Source organism: Calypte anna, chromosome 1 (genome assembly GCF_003957555.1).
Source record: "Calypte anna isolate BGI_N300 chromosome 1, bCalAnn1_v1.p, whole genome shotgun sequence".
Lineage (NCBI taxonomy): Eukaryota > Metazoa > Chordata > Aves > Apodiformes > Trochilidae > Calypte > Calypte anna.
The window spans coordinates 63,703,993-63,722,626 of record NC_044244.1 but is presented as its reverse complement, the minus strand read 5'-3'; the positions used below and the strand labels follow the sequence as shown (position 1 = coordinate 63,722,626).

General features: G+C 39.7%; 1 protein-coding gene across 1 annotated transcript in view; it reads right to left on the bottom strand.

Annotated features, from left to right (window-relative positions):
* Positions 1–18,634, bottom strand: part of BCL2L13 (BCL2 like 13) — a 42,501-nt gene that overhangs the window by 23,405 nt on the left and 462 nt on the right. Inside the window, exons 2-4 of the mRNA XM_030444737.1 lie at positions 13,018–13,207; positions 5,520–5,630; positions 4,392–4,548 (exon numbers count right to left, since the gene is read on the bottom strand). Coding sequence (XP_030300597.1) covers positions 4,392–4,548; positions 5,520–5,630; positions 13,018–13,138 — 389 coding nt within the window. The 5' untranslated portion in view covers positions 13,139–13,207. The remainder of the gene's footprint in view (positions 1–4,391; positions 4,549–5,519; positions 5,631–13,017; positions 13,208–18,634) is intronic.

Sequence of the window (18,634 nt, the reverse complement as noted above, 5' to 3'; positions counted from 1 at the left end):
AAGTTATAAAAGGAAACAAAAGAATAAGAATAAAATAAAATTCTTGGTTTCCAGAGAACAAAATACTTTCATATTTATTACAGCTACTAAATTTCAAGAACTTGTGTTTCAGGACATAAAACACCAGCACCAGAGAGGATCAGGAAGCTATCACCTTCTCCCTGTTACACAGTTTTATATAATTAAGTGAATTTCATAATAATTTGACAGTATACAACTTAAAGGACACTACATAAGTAGGTTATCTGATATGCTACCACAATTTCAAAGCTCCTGCATACAATTTTTATAATACTTTAAAGATACAAAATTCCATTAAGAAATCCACATGTAAGATAGACATAAAGTAAGACAGAGTAAAATTTTTAAATAGTATAGGCTATGAACCAAGACAGGTTGATTGATTGCATTACCATTATTTTACAGTTGAAGCCTTTATTTGCTAGAAACAGCACTTTTGATTATAAAATGCCGTTTGTATATCAGTAGATCTGTCTATTTCAGATACAGCACATCTCCACTTACCTTAATTGGGATGATGACAATCCCATTCTCCATACTCCTTTCCTCTAGGATCAGACACTATCTTAAAGTAACTAGCAATAAAAACTTTCTGCCAAGTAGCAGAAGAATATGCACTGCTTCAAAAGCAGTTGTCCTGAGCCAGATAATGACAAATGGCAAGTTCAGACTTTAGTTTAAGGGAAACAGTGGTGACTGGTATTCAGTAGAAGACTGCTTATTGAACTCTAAGAACTTGTCATGATCTAACAACCTATTGTGCCATAAGCTACTTGTTCATATTTATATAAAAGAAGAGGATATTACAAGCAAAATAAATATTGCATCCCATAACACTACTCTAGCAAACACGGGTAAAAGAACAGACTTTATATGTATGTGTGCATTTGTATATATATAAAAATACATAGAAGGAAAACATTTTCCTATAGAAAACACATAAAGCCTAGACCATCAGGCTACTCTCAAGCTAGAAGCACTTAATTTTCACACCTCATCTCAGGAACTCTCAGAAAAAATCTAGAATGCACCAGTTATGACCTGTCAACATCAGATAGCTAATTATCTACAGCCTTTAAGATACTAAACTTAAAATGCTGTTATTTCAATTTACTATTTTAGACAACCAAAAAAAGAATGTGTTCCAAGGCCTATTTTTCAACTTACTGCCAGTCTGTTCTTTCAGTGCGCAGTGAGGCATTCATCAAAGCCTCCACTCTTCAGAAGATATTAACTACAATAATTTAAGGACACATGGGACAAATGCCTGGTTTGTACAGGCAGATAAGTTTCTGCCATTTCTGGAGGAAAATGCTATAATCTTTTTTGCCATGTAAGGAGAAATTTGTACCCCACATACTCTCTTCTGTGAGATGTACTTCTGGTCAAATGTTACATGGCACCTTTGCTGTAAAATCTAGGTCAGAGTCATAGAATAATAGGATGGTTTGAGTTAGAAGGCACCTTTCAACACCATAGGAATAGATGTCTTTCACTACATCACGTTAGCCAAAGCCTTATCCTACCTGGCTTGTAATAGTCAGTTTTAAATTATACTGGTCATACAAAGTCAACCCTTAGTTGATGACTTGGGAGCTAGTTAAGGAATAGATAGGCTAGCTTAAAAAAAAAAAAAAAAAATCACAGAATGGTTGAGGTTGGAAGTCATGGCTAGAGAACATCCTGTCCAACCTCCCTGCTCAAGAAGGGGCTCCTACAGCAGGCTGTCCAGGAGCATGTCCAGACAGCTTTTGAGTATTTCTGATGACTGAGAAACATCAACCCCGCTGAGTACCCTGTGACAGTGCCCAGTCACCCTCACAAGAAAAAGATGTTTCCTGATGTTCAGATGGAAGTACTTCCAAATGTGTAATCTTCCAAAAGTGTGCCATCATGGGTATTACCTTCACAGGTGACGAAATGCCTCTCCAGTGCATGTATGGAAGTTTATGCATTAAAAAGTTATACTAGATGCTGATACCTAGGGCTTTTTCATAGAATCACAGAATCATAGAATTGGCTGGGTTGGAAGGGACCTCAGAGATCATAGAGTCCAACCCTTGAACCACCATTGCGGTTGCTAGACTATGGCACTAAGTGCCACATCCAGTCTCTTCTTAAATATCTCCAGGGATGGAGAATCCACTACTTCCCTGGGCAGCCCATTCCAATGCTTGACCACCCTCTTGGTAAAGAAATTCTTTCTAATATCCAACCTAAACTTCCCCTGGCACAACTTAAGACCATGCCCTCTTGTCTTGTTGAAAGTTGTCTGGCAAAAGAGACCAACCCCCACCTGGCTACACCCTCCTTTCAGGTAGTTGTAGAGAGCGATGAGGTCTCCCCTGAGCCGCCTCTTCTTCAGCCTGAACAGCCCCAGCTCCCTCAGCCTCTCCTCATAGGGTCTGTGCTCGAGTCCTTTCACCAGCCTGGTTGCCCTCCTTTGGACCCACTCCAGGACCTCGATATCTTTCCTAAACTGAGGGGCCTAGAACTGGACACAGTACTCGAGGTGTGGCCTCACCAGGGCTGAGTACAGGGGCAGAATCACTTCCTTGGACCTGCTGGCGACGCTGTTCCTGATACAGGCCAGGATGCCATTGGCCTTCTTGGCCACCTGGGCACACTGCTGGCTCATGTTCAGCTTCCTGTCAATCCAGACTCCCAGGTCCCTTTCTGCCTGGCTGCTCTCCAACCACTCTGTCCCCAGCCTGTAGCGCTGCATGGGGTTGTTGTGGCCAAAGTGCAGGACCTGGGACTTGGCCGTGTTGAACCTCATCCCGTTGGAATCAGCCCAACTCTCCAGTCTGTCCAGGTCCCTCTGCAGAGCTCTCCTGCCTTCCAGCTGATCCACACTCCCCCCCCGCTTAGTGTCATCTGCGAATTTGCTGATGATGGACTCAATCCCCTCATCTAAATCATCTATAAAGATATTGAACAGAACTGGGCCCAACACTGATCCCTGGGGGACACCACTAGTGACCAGCCGCCAACTGGATCAGCACCGTTCAGCACCACTCTCTGGGCCCGGCCCTCCAGCCAGTTCCTAACCCAGCACAGGGTGCTCCTGTCCAAGCTGTGGGCTGACAGCTTTTTCAGGAGAATGCTGTGGGAGACGGTGTCAAAGGCCTTGCTGAAGTCCAGGTAGACCACATCCACAGCCTTCCCCTCATCCACCAGGTGAGTCACCTGATCATAAAAGGAGATCAGGTTGGTCAGGCAGGACCTGCCCTTTCTAAACCCGTGCTGGCTGGGTCTGATCCTTTGCCCATCCTGCAGGTGCTGTGTGATTGCACTGAGGATGATCTGTTCCATGACCCTGCCAGGCACTGAGCTCAGGCTGACGGGCCTGTAGTTTCCTGGGTCCTCTTTCCGGCCCTTTTTGTGGATTGGCGAGACATTGGCCAACTTCCAGTCATCTGGGATGTCCCCAGTGAGCCAGGACTGTCAATAGATGATAGAGAGAGGCTTGGCGAGCTCTTCTGCCAGCTCCCTCATCACCCTTCAGTGGATCCCATCCAGTCCCATAGACTTGTGGGGATCCAAGCATCTCAGTAGGTCACTGACTGTGTGTCCTTCAGGATTACAGGGGGGCTGTTTAGATTCTTGTCACCTTCTATAAGCTCCAGAAGCCATCTGTCCTCAGGGTAACCTTGTTGTGTACCTTGTTGTTCAAACAATCTGTGAACAGCTATATGAAGAGCAGTACTAGAGATTCTCAGCTTCTTTTGAGACCAAGACACAGACTCAGATAGCTATTTGCTAATGCTGCATTTCTGTAATTGTCCCCAAAGCAGCACTTTCCAGCTCCAGCTCTGTACAAATACATTTTGCAGGTCATGCAGAACAGCCAGAAATAGCTCATGTGGATCCATTAAAATCAGGCTAGTAATTTATAATACAAAAAAAAAAAAAAAAAATACAGTGGTCATAAAGCATCTTGCTATCATCCTTTCAGAGAAACTCTCCCTCTCATCTCGAGACAGCCAGCCAACAAACCTTTAGCTCCACTATTAATTATAAGGAAAGGAAGTTAATCAGGTTACAGCCTAGCATTCTTTAAATTGGCAATGACAACTGGCAACTGCCAGTTGCACCAGCAGCTTAAACTAGTAGTTCCAGAAGTGCAATGACAAAAGCTGAGTAAAATTTTAGAACCTACATTACTGCAAAGACCAAATACCACAAAGAAGTATTTACACATTACAACACAAAACAAAAAAACAAAACCAAAACAAAACCAGCTAGCCAAAGAAATGTTGGAGAAGAAAGAAATGCAATAAAAAATGTATCCCCATCATTAGCATTTCATTACTGGTGATAACAGAACAGGAAATACCTTCCCTTGGAAAAAGCATATGGGAACTCACTTGCTAAGCAAGCTCTGCAGTGCTTTGTGCAGATGGTCTTGCAATTCCTGGGACACTTTCTCCCCCAGATGAGCCAGGCAGTCTTCTATTGAGCTCTCTGGATTGGCAGGACTGAACACTGGGGAAGTGTGGCAGTCAAATCCTGTAGTGGTAAATGCTGAGAGAAAAAAGTACACAAAATAAAATAAGAGCCTCATAAAGAACAAAAACTGTCTCAGATTTCTTATTGAACCAGTTAACGCAGTGTATGTAAGAAAGAAAGAAATCACAACTTCATAGGCCAAGGATGGCATGAACAAATTGTAGGAAAGTAAGTATGGCCCAAATATATTTTGCAAGTGGTACTTATAAGCCATAGATGACTTTGTGCTACATTTTCCCTCCAGCTCTTATTTCACAAGTGCATCCTAACCAGCAAGTTAGATGTGCATCTATCCTCAATTTTAAGCTGATGACAACTCTGATGTAGGAGCAAGAGAGCCTCTTTTCCATGGTAAAATTTGCCTGCATGTGGCTATATATACATCAGTGCCAGCGTATAATTTTTTAAATGATATTTTGATCGTATAAGCACTTCCTTCTCAGTTGAAAACTTCTAAGAAAGGTCTATATGGATGAATACAAGCAGATCTCGAAGAGGCCTTCTACTTCAGGCTTCCACTTTGCAACACACATGCAAAATAAAGACTGCTTTCAATCAATCCCTTGCTGGGAAAACTATAAAAAACCCCACATCTCTAGGTCAAAATATGTCATAAAAAATAAACCAAAGTGAGAAATCTGATGTTTTAAGTCAACACTCCCCTGAATGCTATCTGCTGAGGAATGTTTTCACTTATGTCATCAAGTGGAGCAGCTTAGGAGCAGCTTAAGAGCTGCTTACATTTCATAGTTTATAGCAGCCTACTAAAAGTCATTAAATTGTTTGCTTTGGCTAGACTCCACTGCTCCAAACAGTAAAGTTTAACTATTTTACATCAAGTGACTATGTGTAGAAATCTTGCTGGGGAAGGAGGGAAAAGACTTTCCATTTTTCCAAAAATCTCTTTACTAGAGTACCTGGTACAAATTAGCCACCACTATAGTGCATAGAGATTATCAACTGAAACGGGAATATCTGAAGAGCACCTTCCAAGATTTCTTCATCAAGATGCTTTAGCTCCTCCTCGATTTCTATTTTAATCTTCTCCAAAGCCTCTTTCTCTGAAGCATGTTGTGCCACAAGCTGTTGTTGAGCCCCTAAAAGAAACAGAGAAACTATTCAAATGTAGTAACACAAATAAAGTAGATAGTGGAACATTATGTTGAAATAGTAACTGCAAAGGAGTTCAAGGTGGAAGTTGTATTTCAGAAAGCAACATATAAAGTATGATCCTTTAAGTGCACTTATTATGAAAGTTTTACTTCATTATCCCAGAAGCCCATAAAATTCTGGCCTATTCAAGACAGAACAGGTGTTTTAAAAAAGAATATTAATAAAACAACAACAAAAAACCCAAACACAAAAACAAAAAAACCCACACCAACAAACAAAAAACTATAAAGCCATTAACAAAACATGTAACAGCTTTATGAACAAACTAATTATAAATTTAAGACCAAAATCAAAAAAAGGCATATAATCAGTCATTAAAACTAATACAATCATTAGCAAACCACACCAAAACAAAGAAGGCACAAGCTTGATTTTTAATAAGAAAATATAAAATTGACATTGATGCCTACAAAATGTACAAAAAAAGTCAGAGCAACTGTGTAACAACATCAGTGAGGAATCCAGAAATGCATTAACTGTGCATTATTTTGTTTTTCATAAGGAGTCCACAGTCCATAATGAAAAAATTTAAGATCAAGTTCATAAGTAACAATAGAGGCAAAGAACCCCAGAACTATTAGTCAATTGTTAATTCTCATCTCCTCATCAGGTAACTCAGGAATTTCAAATGACTGCATATCCCCAGAAGTACACATGCCTGGTTTGGGATGCAAATATGTGCTGTCCCTACGTATTTGGTAACAAGAAATACTTTCACTTATTCAGGATTACATAAGACTCTCAATCATCTCAATATTTTGCTGTAGCAAGAGAGAGACACAAAAACATTTCCAAAAAAACAAAGGTACTTAAAACATTTGAATCTTATTCAAAAAAACTGCCTACTGAATGTCAATCTTCCCAATATAAGGCAAGGTTACTCATGTAAGTGCTTTATGGGAAAGGTACAAAGTGAAAGACAAGATGTCTGGGATAGAGCTCAAGTTCCAAACTCCTGCTATTTAGCTGCTTTTTCTTTGAGTTTGCTCATCTTTATTTCTTCCATCAGCTTTCAAGCATGCCTTCAAATTGCATTCTTAAAACACACTACCAAAACTGTTCCATTAACAGCTGTCTTTTTTTTCACCAAACATCACTGAATCAATAGCCTCCCACTATCTTCTTCCTTTCTTTAACTTAAAATGTCCTACTTAGAGATAAAAAGGATCTCTGTTATACCCACACAAATATAAAAGTGAATTTTATGTCAACTTACTCCTGAATCAAACAAATAAACAAAGGAAATCAACCACAAAACTTCTGTTTGACAAGTAAGTCCCCTTCCAGCAATTCCCTTCTCTAAGCTTCAGTTGAATCACCACTCACCATTAGCCTTGCGTTCTGCTACTTTCAGCAGTATCAGTGAATGGGTTACCCAAAACACATTTTCTTAGCTCTCTTACTTCCACGCATTCCTTAGAACTCTTCTTTAGGAACTTCATGTTCTCTCGTGCCCATGATTTAAACATTGTCTTCCTGGTTGGAAGAGACCTCGAGAGATCACTGAGTCAAACCCCTTGCCTGTTATCTTTGTTTAGTTTCTATTTAATTCTTCTTGAATTCACTTTAAGTGTCCTATCACCATCCTCTTTCCTCCATAATGGATACACAGTATCACTAGTTTTCATATCCGATTGTGTGAAAACCATAAAAGCAACAATACTATTGACACACACAAAAAGTATATATAGTAAAATACATTGCTTATTTTCTCTATTTAAAGAAAACACTACACAATCAGTTTGCCAGGTCTCTTACATTTGAAGAATAAGTTAAAAATCCATAGACTCAGCCTGCTAATTTCATGCAAATCCTTAAAAACTCAGCACTCATTAGCTACCTGTGAGACAAAATCTTTCTAAACCAATGTTCAACTCAATGCAACATGTTTACATTTATTTATGTGACCACTTTAAAGGAACAACAGACAATTTAACTCCATTTAACCTAACCACACAGTTAGATCATCACCACCATGCTTGGACTAACTTTGCTTAGCTTCTTAAATCCCTTCCCAAACAGCCTCTTCTTTGCCACTCTGAACAATAAATTCCATAGAGGAACAAAATGTTCCTCCTTTTGGTTAATGAACAGATGCTCAATAATGACCTGTCAGTCCCTTTAAGGTCACCTCTTTGAATGACCAAACCACCACTTCACAGTCAAGTGCAACAAGTATATGCAAGCACAAATTCTTATTTTAACCTGTGCTTCACCCTGTATATGGAAGGCGTGAGGGTATTCAGAAAAGCACCCATTCTCGTGAGACTAATGTGATGATGATCACACATGACAAGCTGTCATACTTGATAATAAGTCACCCGGAAAATGGAAGGAAGAGAAATTCCATTGCTGCCAGTGTACAAAAGAGCTCTTTAGATAATCAGTGCTGCAGCCAATGGTTTCTATCTCGTAACACCCACAGCTTTGCAGCAGCTGCTGATTCCAATAGCACCTGACTATTCAATTGTGCCAAAACATCAAAAACCTACCCACCCCAGAACAGTGACTTTGCACTGTTTATTTCCCTAATTATCAATGGACATCAGCTTTCTGCATCTCCTGTACACTGACAACTACTAACAAAAAATCGAACCCAGTGTTGGAGAATGGCATGTTCCAATAGCAAAGGTCCTAAGCAAGACGTATCTTTTTCTCCATTAGACAACTCCCAAGACAGTTTGCAAATCGGTAGAACAAAACAGTAAAAAAAGCTTCTAGTAGAAGAAAACATATTTTCACTATTTTGTAATGCAAATGGTCACACCAGAAATGGTAGCTGAAAGATCCATAAGCACCGAATTATTTCCTATGCTGAAAAAAAATGCATTATAGGCCTTTGGTACCAAAGGCACAACTGCAAAGTGCTAAAAATATAAGAAAGCTCTTTACAAACATGTTCATTCGTTTCTTTTAATGAATAGTATATCCATTACTCCAGCAAACTCCAGAATACAGATTGCGACACATAGACACAGACCTTGATTTGAGAAATGTTTAAAAAAAAGTTCTTTGTAAGCCGTAAGAAGTTTTTGCTTACAAGAAACTAAAAAATTGCAAATTATGAAGATCCAAAAAGAGATGAGAGGTGGCCAACTAGCAGTCAGGTTTTTTTGTTGGCAGAGAGGAGGCTCAGATAAGTGGGAATTTACATTACTTGAGGGAACAACTCTTTCTTCTCTGAGTCACACCTCAAAAACTCCCTTTCCTTGCCAGAGTTCAGGAAATAGCAAATAGCTCCCTCATTACCACAAACTGCATTGGTCTGACCTACAACATGTACCTTTTCAGCCAAAGTAGGCATGTTTTGCCCCAAGAGGAAAGATTCTAAGGAATGCGTTATTCATCTAAGCAAAAAACACCTCAAAACCTCCTTCATATCCTATAGATCAACAGTAGATACTGCTAAGGTAAGTGAAAAAGGAGTATAAGGAAAACCAAGATATTTTGCAACAGCCACTCCAAGTGTCACCTGGTAACAGAAAATCTTGCAACAAGTTATAAAAACCATGATGGTCAAAGCCACATAAAAGAGGTACTACTGCTAAAATTTGGAATGGCCACTAAAGCTAAAGGAGCCTTTAGCTCAATCACAATGCATAAAACCTGACTGTCCCTGACTATCTGTAGATGCGTTTTCTAACCCAAGCAAGTGAACACACAAACATCAAACCCACTTCTCCCAGTAACCCAGTTCAATGTTTCACAGCTGTAAGAAACATGAGTGGGAAAACACTAAAATTCATTGATTATTGATTATATACAGCACTTCATAAAGCAATTCCATAACAGATAATAAATGATCAAAAGAACTCTGTGCACAATAATTGGATTAAAGTACTGTGGAGAGAGCATGCACCTCAGGGAAATTGTAGAAGTGTCAAAACCTTGTTCACCTCTTGAATAATTCATGCCACCATGTAGCAGTGGCACTGATGATAAGTCTTCCAGATGCTATGTAAGATAAGAGTTTAAGATTTCTCATTCTGTCAAGGAAAACACAGACAAACTACTTTCTTTCACAATCTTCATTATAGCCGCAAGCTCAGTGGAGGGGGTTAAACCATGGAGAAGAAGATTAAAAAATATACATACATTAGAAATTACTCCTCAGTGAAACACAAGGAAGCATTTGCAATACAAATACACTGAACCATAAAATCAAAAAAAAATAAGTAGTACTGAACAACTGCAGCTGACTGGAAGCTTCTATAATGAGCATGAACTTCAGGAGGAAAAACATAGAAATGTTTTCCAGTACCTGGTATTTATTTTCTGTGTATGAACCAGTAGTTACAGATACAACAGAGTTCTGAAAAAAATACTAAAGCATTTCTCCACAATCTAATGAACAGTTAACTGAGAACTTCTACACAGTTTAAATAATTGTGCTCATCTGTTGCTTCAAACCACATGAACTTCTGCAGATGATACCTTATTGTGTATATTTTATCAGATTTATCCAATTTTAATTATTCACCTACCAAAAAGTAACAGAATTTTGCTGGTTTGTTTTAGATAAACTGAGTTCTATGCAGAACCACTGTTCTGCAAAAACTATAATAGGAATAATCTCTCTTATCTATTGCCCAGTTAAGTTTATTAATTTTCCTCTGAAAGACACTGAAATACACTACACAATACTACACTGAAGTAAACAACTGAATACAACAGAGTTGTAATGTTAAAAGACAGGTTTGTCCAATAAAACCATATTTTCTTCAACAATTGGAATACTGCAGATGGTTCTCTCTTCAGTCCCTGCACTGAGAAGATACCTACATAAAGCTAAGTAGTAATCAGATGTTGACTTAGATCAGCTTTCTTTGCTTGAAGACAGAGTGGCTTTAACTTTTGTAATTGAAACCATCTTTCTTGCAACAAAATCAAGACCAACCAAGAGATCCAAATGGATATGCAGTTCCAGGTAATTTGCCTAAGTTTTCTCTTCACTAAACAAAATCGTCCCAAAAATCAGTCTGGTAAAGCATATCATGTCTGAAAAAAACAAAAACAAAAAACAAAACAAAGAAAACCAAACAAGTTTTAACATTAAATCTTACAAATATCTTGAAGATTTACTCTTATTTGAGGTTTTGGAGCAAAAAAACAAATATGAGAAAGAGAACTTTCTAGTATAAAATGCAGGAAAGCAGAGGCTTGGGGGAGTTGACCTTACGAAGAAAGAGATGGGAATGGAAAAAAGCATTAAATTTCTCCTATCAGTTCCAGCAGAGGTAAAATAGAATTACTCCTGTTTGGAAAGATCACTTCTTTGACCCATCAGATTAATTCTCTAGTTTAACCGGAGTGTTGAAACTTCACTGAAATCAGGGAGACTGTTGTAGAAGGAGACTGAGGGGGGAACAGAAATACTAACTACAACTGATGTGTTGTCTTTAACCACTTAATGTATACATGCAAGGGAAGAAGAGAAGATCCTCCAGTGGGTGATGGAAGGTGTCAGTATCGAGGCTCCTGCTCTAAACTGCCCTCTAGAGGACTTCCTCACTCTCCCATAAAGAAAGGAGATGAAAAGAGGTCAATATTACAAAGGCAAACAAAAACTAGCTTTTCTAGATACTACTATTATATTGCAATATGATACAGAAATCAGACAAAGAGTAAGGACTTATCTGGATCTACAAAAAATATATGAAGAGAAAGTACTATATACCAGAGTCGATACCTCATATGAATGAAACTTGAAATTGAGAAGTGTTCCGCAGCTAAACAAAAAGAAGTGATAGCTGTCATCTCTGCTTCCACTGTGTTTGATGAAAGGTCTGTCACCATAATAACCAAATAAAGCACAATAAGAGTGACAGGTACTTTCTGTCAGAATCTTCTCAATTCATAAATCTGCAGCCTCCAGTCATAAATAGTAGAAAAGCTACTAACCAGCGTTCTGAAGTATCACAAAAATCATCAATGAAAGAAACTTGGGGATAAGTCAAGATATTGTACCACAGTTGCTGAAAGTGCTTGAAAAACACAGACAAGCACCATGTAATGTCATACTGTTATAACCTCTCAAATGTCTTCATTACCAGAAGCTTCCTCCTCATGATGGGATTCTACACAACTACTCATTTTCATTTACTGGATTTCACATCTCTTCTGTTCTAACCAGGTTTCTCAGACCACCCCTGTTACTGTAATACCCAGCTCCTTTCCAGCAGTGCATTAGGCAGTGCCGGGATGCTGCTTCTCTTTTTCTTTCCCAGGGGAGGACATAGAGCATACAGAGCAGTGTTTTGGTACAGCTGTACACAAGCAGGGATCATCCATGTGCCAGATATTCAGAATAAGATGTTACTTTTAAATATGCACATTTTCCAACAGAAGAGTTTTATGAAACAGCATCTTGGCACTAAGGTTCTTTCAAGGACCGTGGGTGCAGACAAATAGAAATACCTTAAATACAATAAAATTAATTTTATACATGATATAAAATACAATCAGTGTATGCTATTTGCTTTAGTGCCAAACTGAAAAAATAATTGTCACACTTATGTACTTGCCACCACAAAACATAGAACTTTTACTAGATAGGTTCATGTGAAACACAATGTATCAAACTTCTTTTATTCTGCCTCCCATTGATTTATTTAACCTTCTGTATGCATAAAAACCTGCTCTGGACAAAACATCTGACCCTATGTGACTCCATGCACCCTTGACATCTTAAAAATAAAAAAAAAAACCAGATGCAGCATAGGCCTGGTTAAGTCTCACACCTCTGCACTACCACTGACTGACAACAACAGAAGCATTAACATAACAGGTCAAAACTATTTAGCATATGAGATTGCTCAAGTCACTGCTCAGAGTTTATGCCAGTAAACACCATCTCATCCCCACTTATTTCCACTTGCCTCCCCAAAAAAGCAAGCATGGGCTGAAATTCTCAAGATGGCTCAACAAAGATGACTGATTCACAGAATAATAGAATGGCTTAAGTTTCTAGGGACCTTAGAGATCATCTACTCTAACCTCCTTGCCACATGCAGGGACACCTCTCAACTAGATAATGTGTATCCATCTCTCCTAACCTCAAGTCAGCTACTAAAACCAATTATTTGCTTGATAAACTCCAGTCAGCCCTGACATAGCTCAAATTAAAATTTAAACTCAATACAGCTTTGTTTCCATCAGCATCTCTTCCCATTATTTTAAATTCATAAAATAACAGATACATGACACTAAACATCATGCTAACATTCCACATCCATGCACAAAACAGCTGAAGAACCAACGACAAACACAGCTGCATATGTAAATAGAAAAAGATGAACGTGCAACTATTACCTTGACTTGAAGGAGGAGGATGCTCTTGTGGCTTCTCTTGTGCTAAAAGTCCCAGGTAGCTGAGAACTACGTATTTTGTTTCATAGTGAAATCCTACAGGCACAGCAGTAGAGGACGCCATCGGGTGGTCCTGAAATGCAGCAGTGCTCTTACAGGGCTCCTAGAGTTTTCTCTTGGTAACTGAGGAAGTCTGTAAGGAAAGAACAGTGTTTTGGGTTTTTTGTTTATTTGATTGTTTGTTTGCTTTTTATATGGCTGCAGTAGGTCATGAACTCATACATAACAAGGAATTATGTAACAATTGTGAAGCAATATCCAAGTTTTTGCCCTGATATCCTATGCATTCTTGTTTTAGTAAGAACCCTGCAGAGTAAAAGCAACTGCCCCTTGCTCCAGCATCCTGCCTGCTGCCAACAGTGGCACTTCTCACTTCTGCTTAGCATACAGACTCCAACATTAAAACAAATCCAACAGTTACTCACCATGTGCCTCCTTCCCAGTGCTCCCCAACTCAATCACACACAAAAATACACATGCATCCATGCAAAGAGGTTTTGAGAGATTCTAAAGACTTAACTACAATTTGGGGTGAAAAGACAGGTTCTGAGGAGTCTCTCTTTCTCTAACCCTCCGATCAGTGTTTTCCTGATTGTTTGCTTTCTCAGATTCTCTGTTATGATGCTTTGAAATTTTAATGTGGAACAGTGACTACAACTGTCTTGAATTCATCTTAGTTTTCCAATAGCAATGGAAAACATATGGTCAACAGAGGAAATCCCACATTTATTGTAGGTACTGGAAAAACAGATGGCTGAGTGTCCTGGATTTCTCACCCAGACATTAATACTTATGAAACAGAAATCCATACCTAATAGCAAGTTCTGGCCAAAGAACTACCCTGTTTTATTTTACCTGTTTTGTCACTTTTTTTCAAATATCCAAACAATATTTTTTCCCAGTAACAAAAAACTAAGGTAGAGAGAAATTAAAAACAGCCATAAAGGACAAGGGGGAAAAAAATTTACAGAAGGCAGTATGGAATTAGGGAAAAAACATACAACAGATTAAAAGAAAATTTCAGATTAAACAACACCTTTTAGCTCTTTGTATTAGAAACAGTCTGAGTAACTACTTCCAATGCACAATCTACTTAATGAATCAAATAACAGTATTTAGGCCTTTAAGATAAAATTAAGTTCTCCATCACTTCAGAGAGTCATTTCCAAATAAGCAGCAGTCCACTTTGGGCATTAGAATGGATGTCTAACATAAAGGCATGTAGAGACATTCATGCTACAGAACAGCTACCTGAGCGATATTGAAGAAGCTAGAGAATTTACTAGTGTGAAAGTGCAGTTACTTTTAGAAGAACTACTTAAACCAAGTTTAAAACTTTAAAAGACCTCGAATGAGCAAAATGCTACATATACAGCAACTGGAACAACCTTAAGAGCATTCCTGATTACATTTGAAATGCTTTGAAACTGAGAGGGGTTTGGCTTCAAACCAAAGCACAATCCAAAAAATGAAGCCTCATGATCAATAATAATAACAATAACTAATAATAATAGCAAGCTAAAGAAAAGCGTTGACCTGTCTACCTATCCAAGATGCCTGGGCTAACTTCTAACCTCCCTCCTCCCTGGAAAGGAATTCAAATTAGTAGCAGTACAACTGGTTACTGAGGATAAACAGACCTGTAACTGTGCTGCAGCATGGCTACCGTGTGAGTGGGTAGTTTGGAAAAGAAAAAACTGTCTGTCAAAATAAAAGCTGCAAAACGAAAAGAGTTGGTGTAAAATTGGCTAAGCATTCTTCCGTTAATCTTTAGCAACTCTAGTTTCTGAAACTCATTCAGTATTGAAAACAGGAGAGGACTCTTTAATGAAGACTATACTAGCGAAGCTCTGCCTCTTCCCATGTGTTTCAAAATGCCTGAAATGTCTTACTAGAAAGATTCAGTTGAGTTTTGGTATGGCTTGACCCATGGTAATGATTTATAAAGAAATGTCAAAACTCTGAGCCAACATTCACCCCTTTTCCCTTGTAGGAGTAATCCTACATTTATTTATGTTGCCTCTTCCATCAGAGTACTCTACAGGCAATGTATTATGATTCAGAAACCTAAGAAATTTTAGCTGAGGATAAGCACAGCTTTTGCACAATACACAGTCATCCTTCAGCCCTTCCTACCAACTAACACTTTGATAAAACAGAAAAATATTGACATTTGGAAAAATAACTGATCAGTAGACTTCAGGGTCCTTTTAAGAATAGATCTCCTTCTCAGGCTAGATCACCAGATGCCATCTTTATATCACATCTTCACACCACCAGATGTGAAAGATACCAATCATCAAAACGCAAAAGCTCCCCAGAATGTTTCAGTTCTGATTTGTTCAGCATAGATTCAGTCCTGAAACCAAGACACTTCTTGAGATGCTTACACAGTGACTGGGAGCCCTTCCAGACAACCTGAACAAGTCTGTCCCAAAAGAATCAGCTTAATGGATATTCCAGAGGCATCCAGACACTTAATCGTTGATCACAGAACAAGTCTGAATATACAACAAAGGTTATTCTTCAAAATGTAATTCCAAATGAATTCAGAAAATGAAAGAAAAAAGTAAGATGATCAAAGTAAACATGAGACTCCATAACAGCACAGTGATCCATGTACAACAGTGAGGTCTAATTCACAAAAATTTCAGCATGCTTATTTTAGCATCTCTGGAGGGAGCAGGAAAAAAAAAGTGAGAATCAGTCTCCAGTTTATTTAAATGGAGGTTAATGTTTCCTTGGGAAGAGAAGGAAGAAAAAAAAAACTTGGATGAAAACAAAGTAATCACTTCAGTTGATCCATTCTTAAAGGTATTTTTATAGTGAAATGAGAAGGGAGACTTAAAAACTTGAATGGAAGAAATATGTTCAGCTTCATATAAAAGACTGTCAGACTGAAAATGCACTTCAGCATCACTGGTCCTCCTTTGAGAGGAGCCCACAGCACAGCAACTGAATTACTCATTTTGAATTGTGAATGACTGTTTTTGTTTACAAAAAGAAACAGAAAAATATTGACTCAGATACTGTAAATATCTCAGGAAAGGCCTTTCTACAAGAATGAGTGGGACTAAAAAAGGACACACAGCTTGAGAGACAAGATCAGAGGAAGGAGAGCATTCCACTACAGAAGGAAAATGGAAGAGAGAACAGAAACAGTTTAATAGACCAAGACAAAGGTTTGTGTGAGAGATGTAATGGAGCAGAGGAAATAAGGCATTGTACATACTACATAAGCCTCAAAGCAAGGGCAAGAGGATTACTTCTGGTGTAACAGATTCACTGCAAGAATATTGCCTTTTAAAAGCTAAAGGCATCAAAACTATTACCAAAACTCCCTGCAACAATAATTTCCTTTCTCAACTCTATTACCACTGGGGGAATAAAAGGCTACACTTGATGAAACTTACTTTGTTCCTTACTCCTCTAACCCTGCTGTCACTTGTTTCATGTGGGCTGACCTGAGAACAGGAGCTGTAGTCAGAGTAACATTTCCTTGTGCAATTTGTCCCACCCTAGACCACAGAAAAGTTTCATATCAGATAATGGGCAATACAAGTCTACCAATGAATACAGGGAGTATCATCCCCCAGTGATGAGGCTCTGCTAGGTTTTAGTCCTTACCTGCAAATTCCTACTGTGCATCAAGCTACATTTACCACGCAGCATTTGAAAGCCAAAATGCAACAGCATTATGCTACTGCCCATCAGAACAGTTCACCAGCTGCTGCCAAGATCTACTGCTTATCAATTTGACTGTTACAGGGCTGAGACTTGCCTTTTGCATTTAGAGCTGTAGCCATACAAAGTATTTTGCTGCCTGTTTATAACCAAAACCACAGGTCATTAATACCACTACTCATTTCTGATGCAGTAAAAACACAGGTGCAGAAGTAACAGCACAGTCACAGATGGCCTTCTTTTACAAATAACACCATCACCACAATGGTAGTTAGGTCCCACTTGAAAACTGAGTCAATCTTGGGCTGAACACAGCTCCTACCTAGAGCCTGGGTTACCAAGCCTCACTTACCAGCCACAGGCTTTATCACTCTAAACCGCTGCTCTAGCAGAGGGAGTACTTCTTGCTGCTGGTGAGGAATTATTTCAAAGCACGCGTGGTCTCACGTCAGCAAGTGCTCACCCAAGCACGGACAGGGAGATTTAGTAAGGCAACCAAACAGCAGCACCAGAGTTCAAATCATTTTTAGGGCACCATGCCACACTGATAGATTCACAGGTTTGTGTCATTCTCCTGATACCAATCTCTGCAACAGGTAATCACTCTCAGGTCACAGTCATCTCGAGCCATATATTTATAATGTGTTCTTTATCCAAACATTCTGAATTTCAAGAAGTTGCAGGTCTACAAAACCACACCTCTCATCAACAAGAAGGAAAACATTCAAGCATTCAGTAACTTTACCAGAAGACTTCTGTGGGGATTTTAGATGAGACTTGCATGTGTGGACTAGTTTAGCCTCGCAGCAGTTTGTCTGTGAAAACACTTCATGTAACAGGTAGGCTTTCCAAAGCACCCAATCATAATCAGGTTGGAAGATCAATTTTTCACTACTTTTCCAACAATATATTACAGTATGACTATGAGACTGTTTTTAATAAATTGAGAAATACTGAGATCAAATATGTGAGTTCTACTGGGAATGAAACAATATTGCTTCCATTACTGATCCTCTAGTGGCACTTAATGGATAGAAATACTGGAAAATATGACAGTCATTCATCTGGGCAGTTGCTTCAGTTGACCTTAGAGGGAAATATAATTAAGAGAGCATTCTAGGCAAATGGTTAAATTTCTCTTTTAGGAAGAAAAACAGAAATTACATGAGTGAGCTACTATAAAGATTTTCAACCCTTTCCAGCTTTAAACTGCCTTACCACAATATTAAATCTAAAACAAAGCCAGCTTTCATTAACAAGCTTTCATTCACTTGCCTTTTTAATTTGCCAAGCGCTATCTGGGTTTGAAAGCGTACATGGAGGGGTATACAGATCGGTGAGGCAGAAGCCCAGCGCTGACTTCAAGTCCCAGCAGGGCCAGACAAAGGCAGAGCCGGGGCAGACGAGAAGCCTGCGAGAGCAGAGCGTAAGCTACTCGGTTACTACGGCGATGAATGAGAGAAAGATCTGTATCCGGGCAGGATCGGCAAGGAGCGAAAAGCCGGGATGAGTCAGCCGGCGGGGTCCGGGCGGGAGCCACGGCCCACGCAAGGCAGCGGCAAGTGTGGGCAGGCCTCAGCCCCTGCGGCGGAGGAGCTGCCGGCTCATCGCCCTTCAGGAGCCGCCAAGGGGCGGAGGGGGCAACAGGCCCTTCTCCCACACCGCGGGGGCCTGGCCGGCCGGCCGGCCGGCCGCTCCCGGGCGGCGCCTACTCCGTGCCGCTCGGGGGAAGGACACGCCGGAGGCCCGGCAGCTGACACCCGGGGCTACCCCGGGACAGGGGGACGCGTCCTTCAGCAGCAGCCACGGCGGGGGCAACAACGCCGGTTGAGGGGCGTGGCCCCGCCGCGCTCCGCCCCCGCGGGAAAGTTCCGCG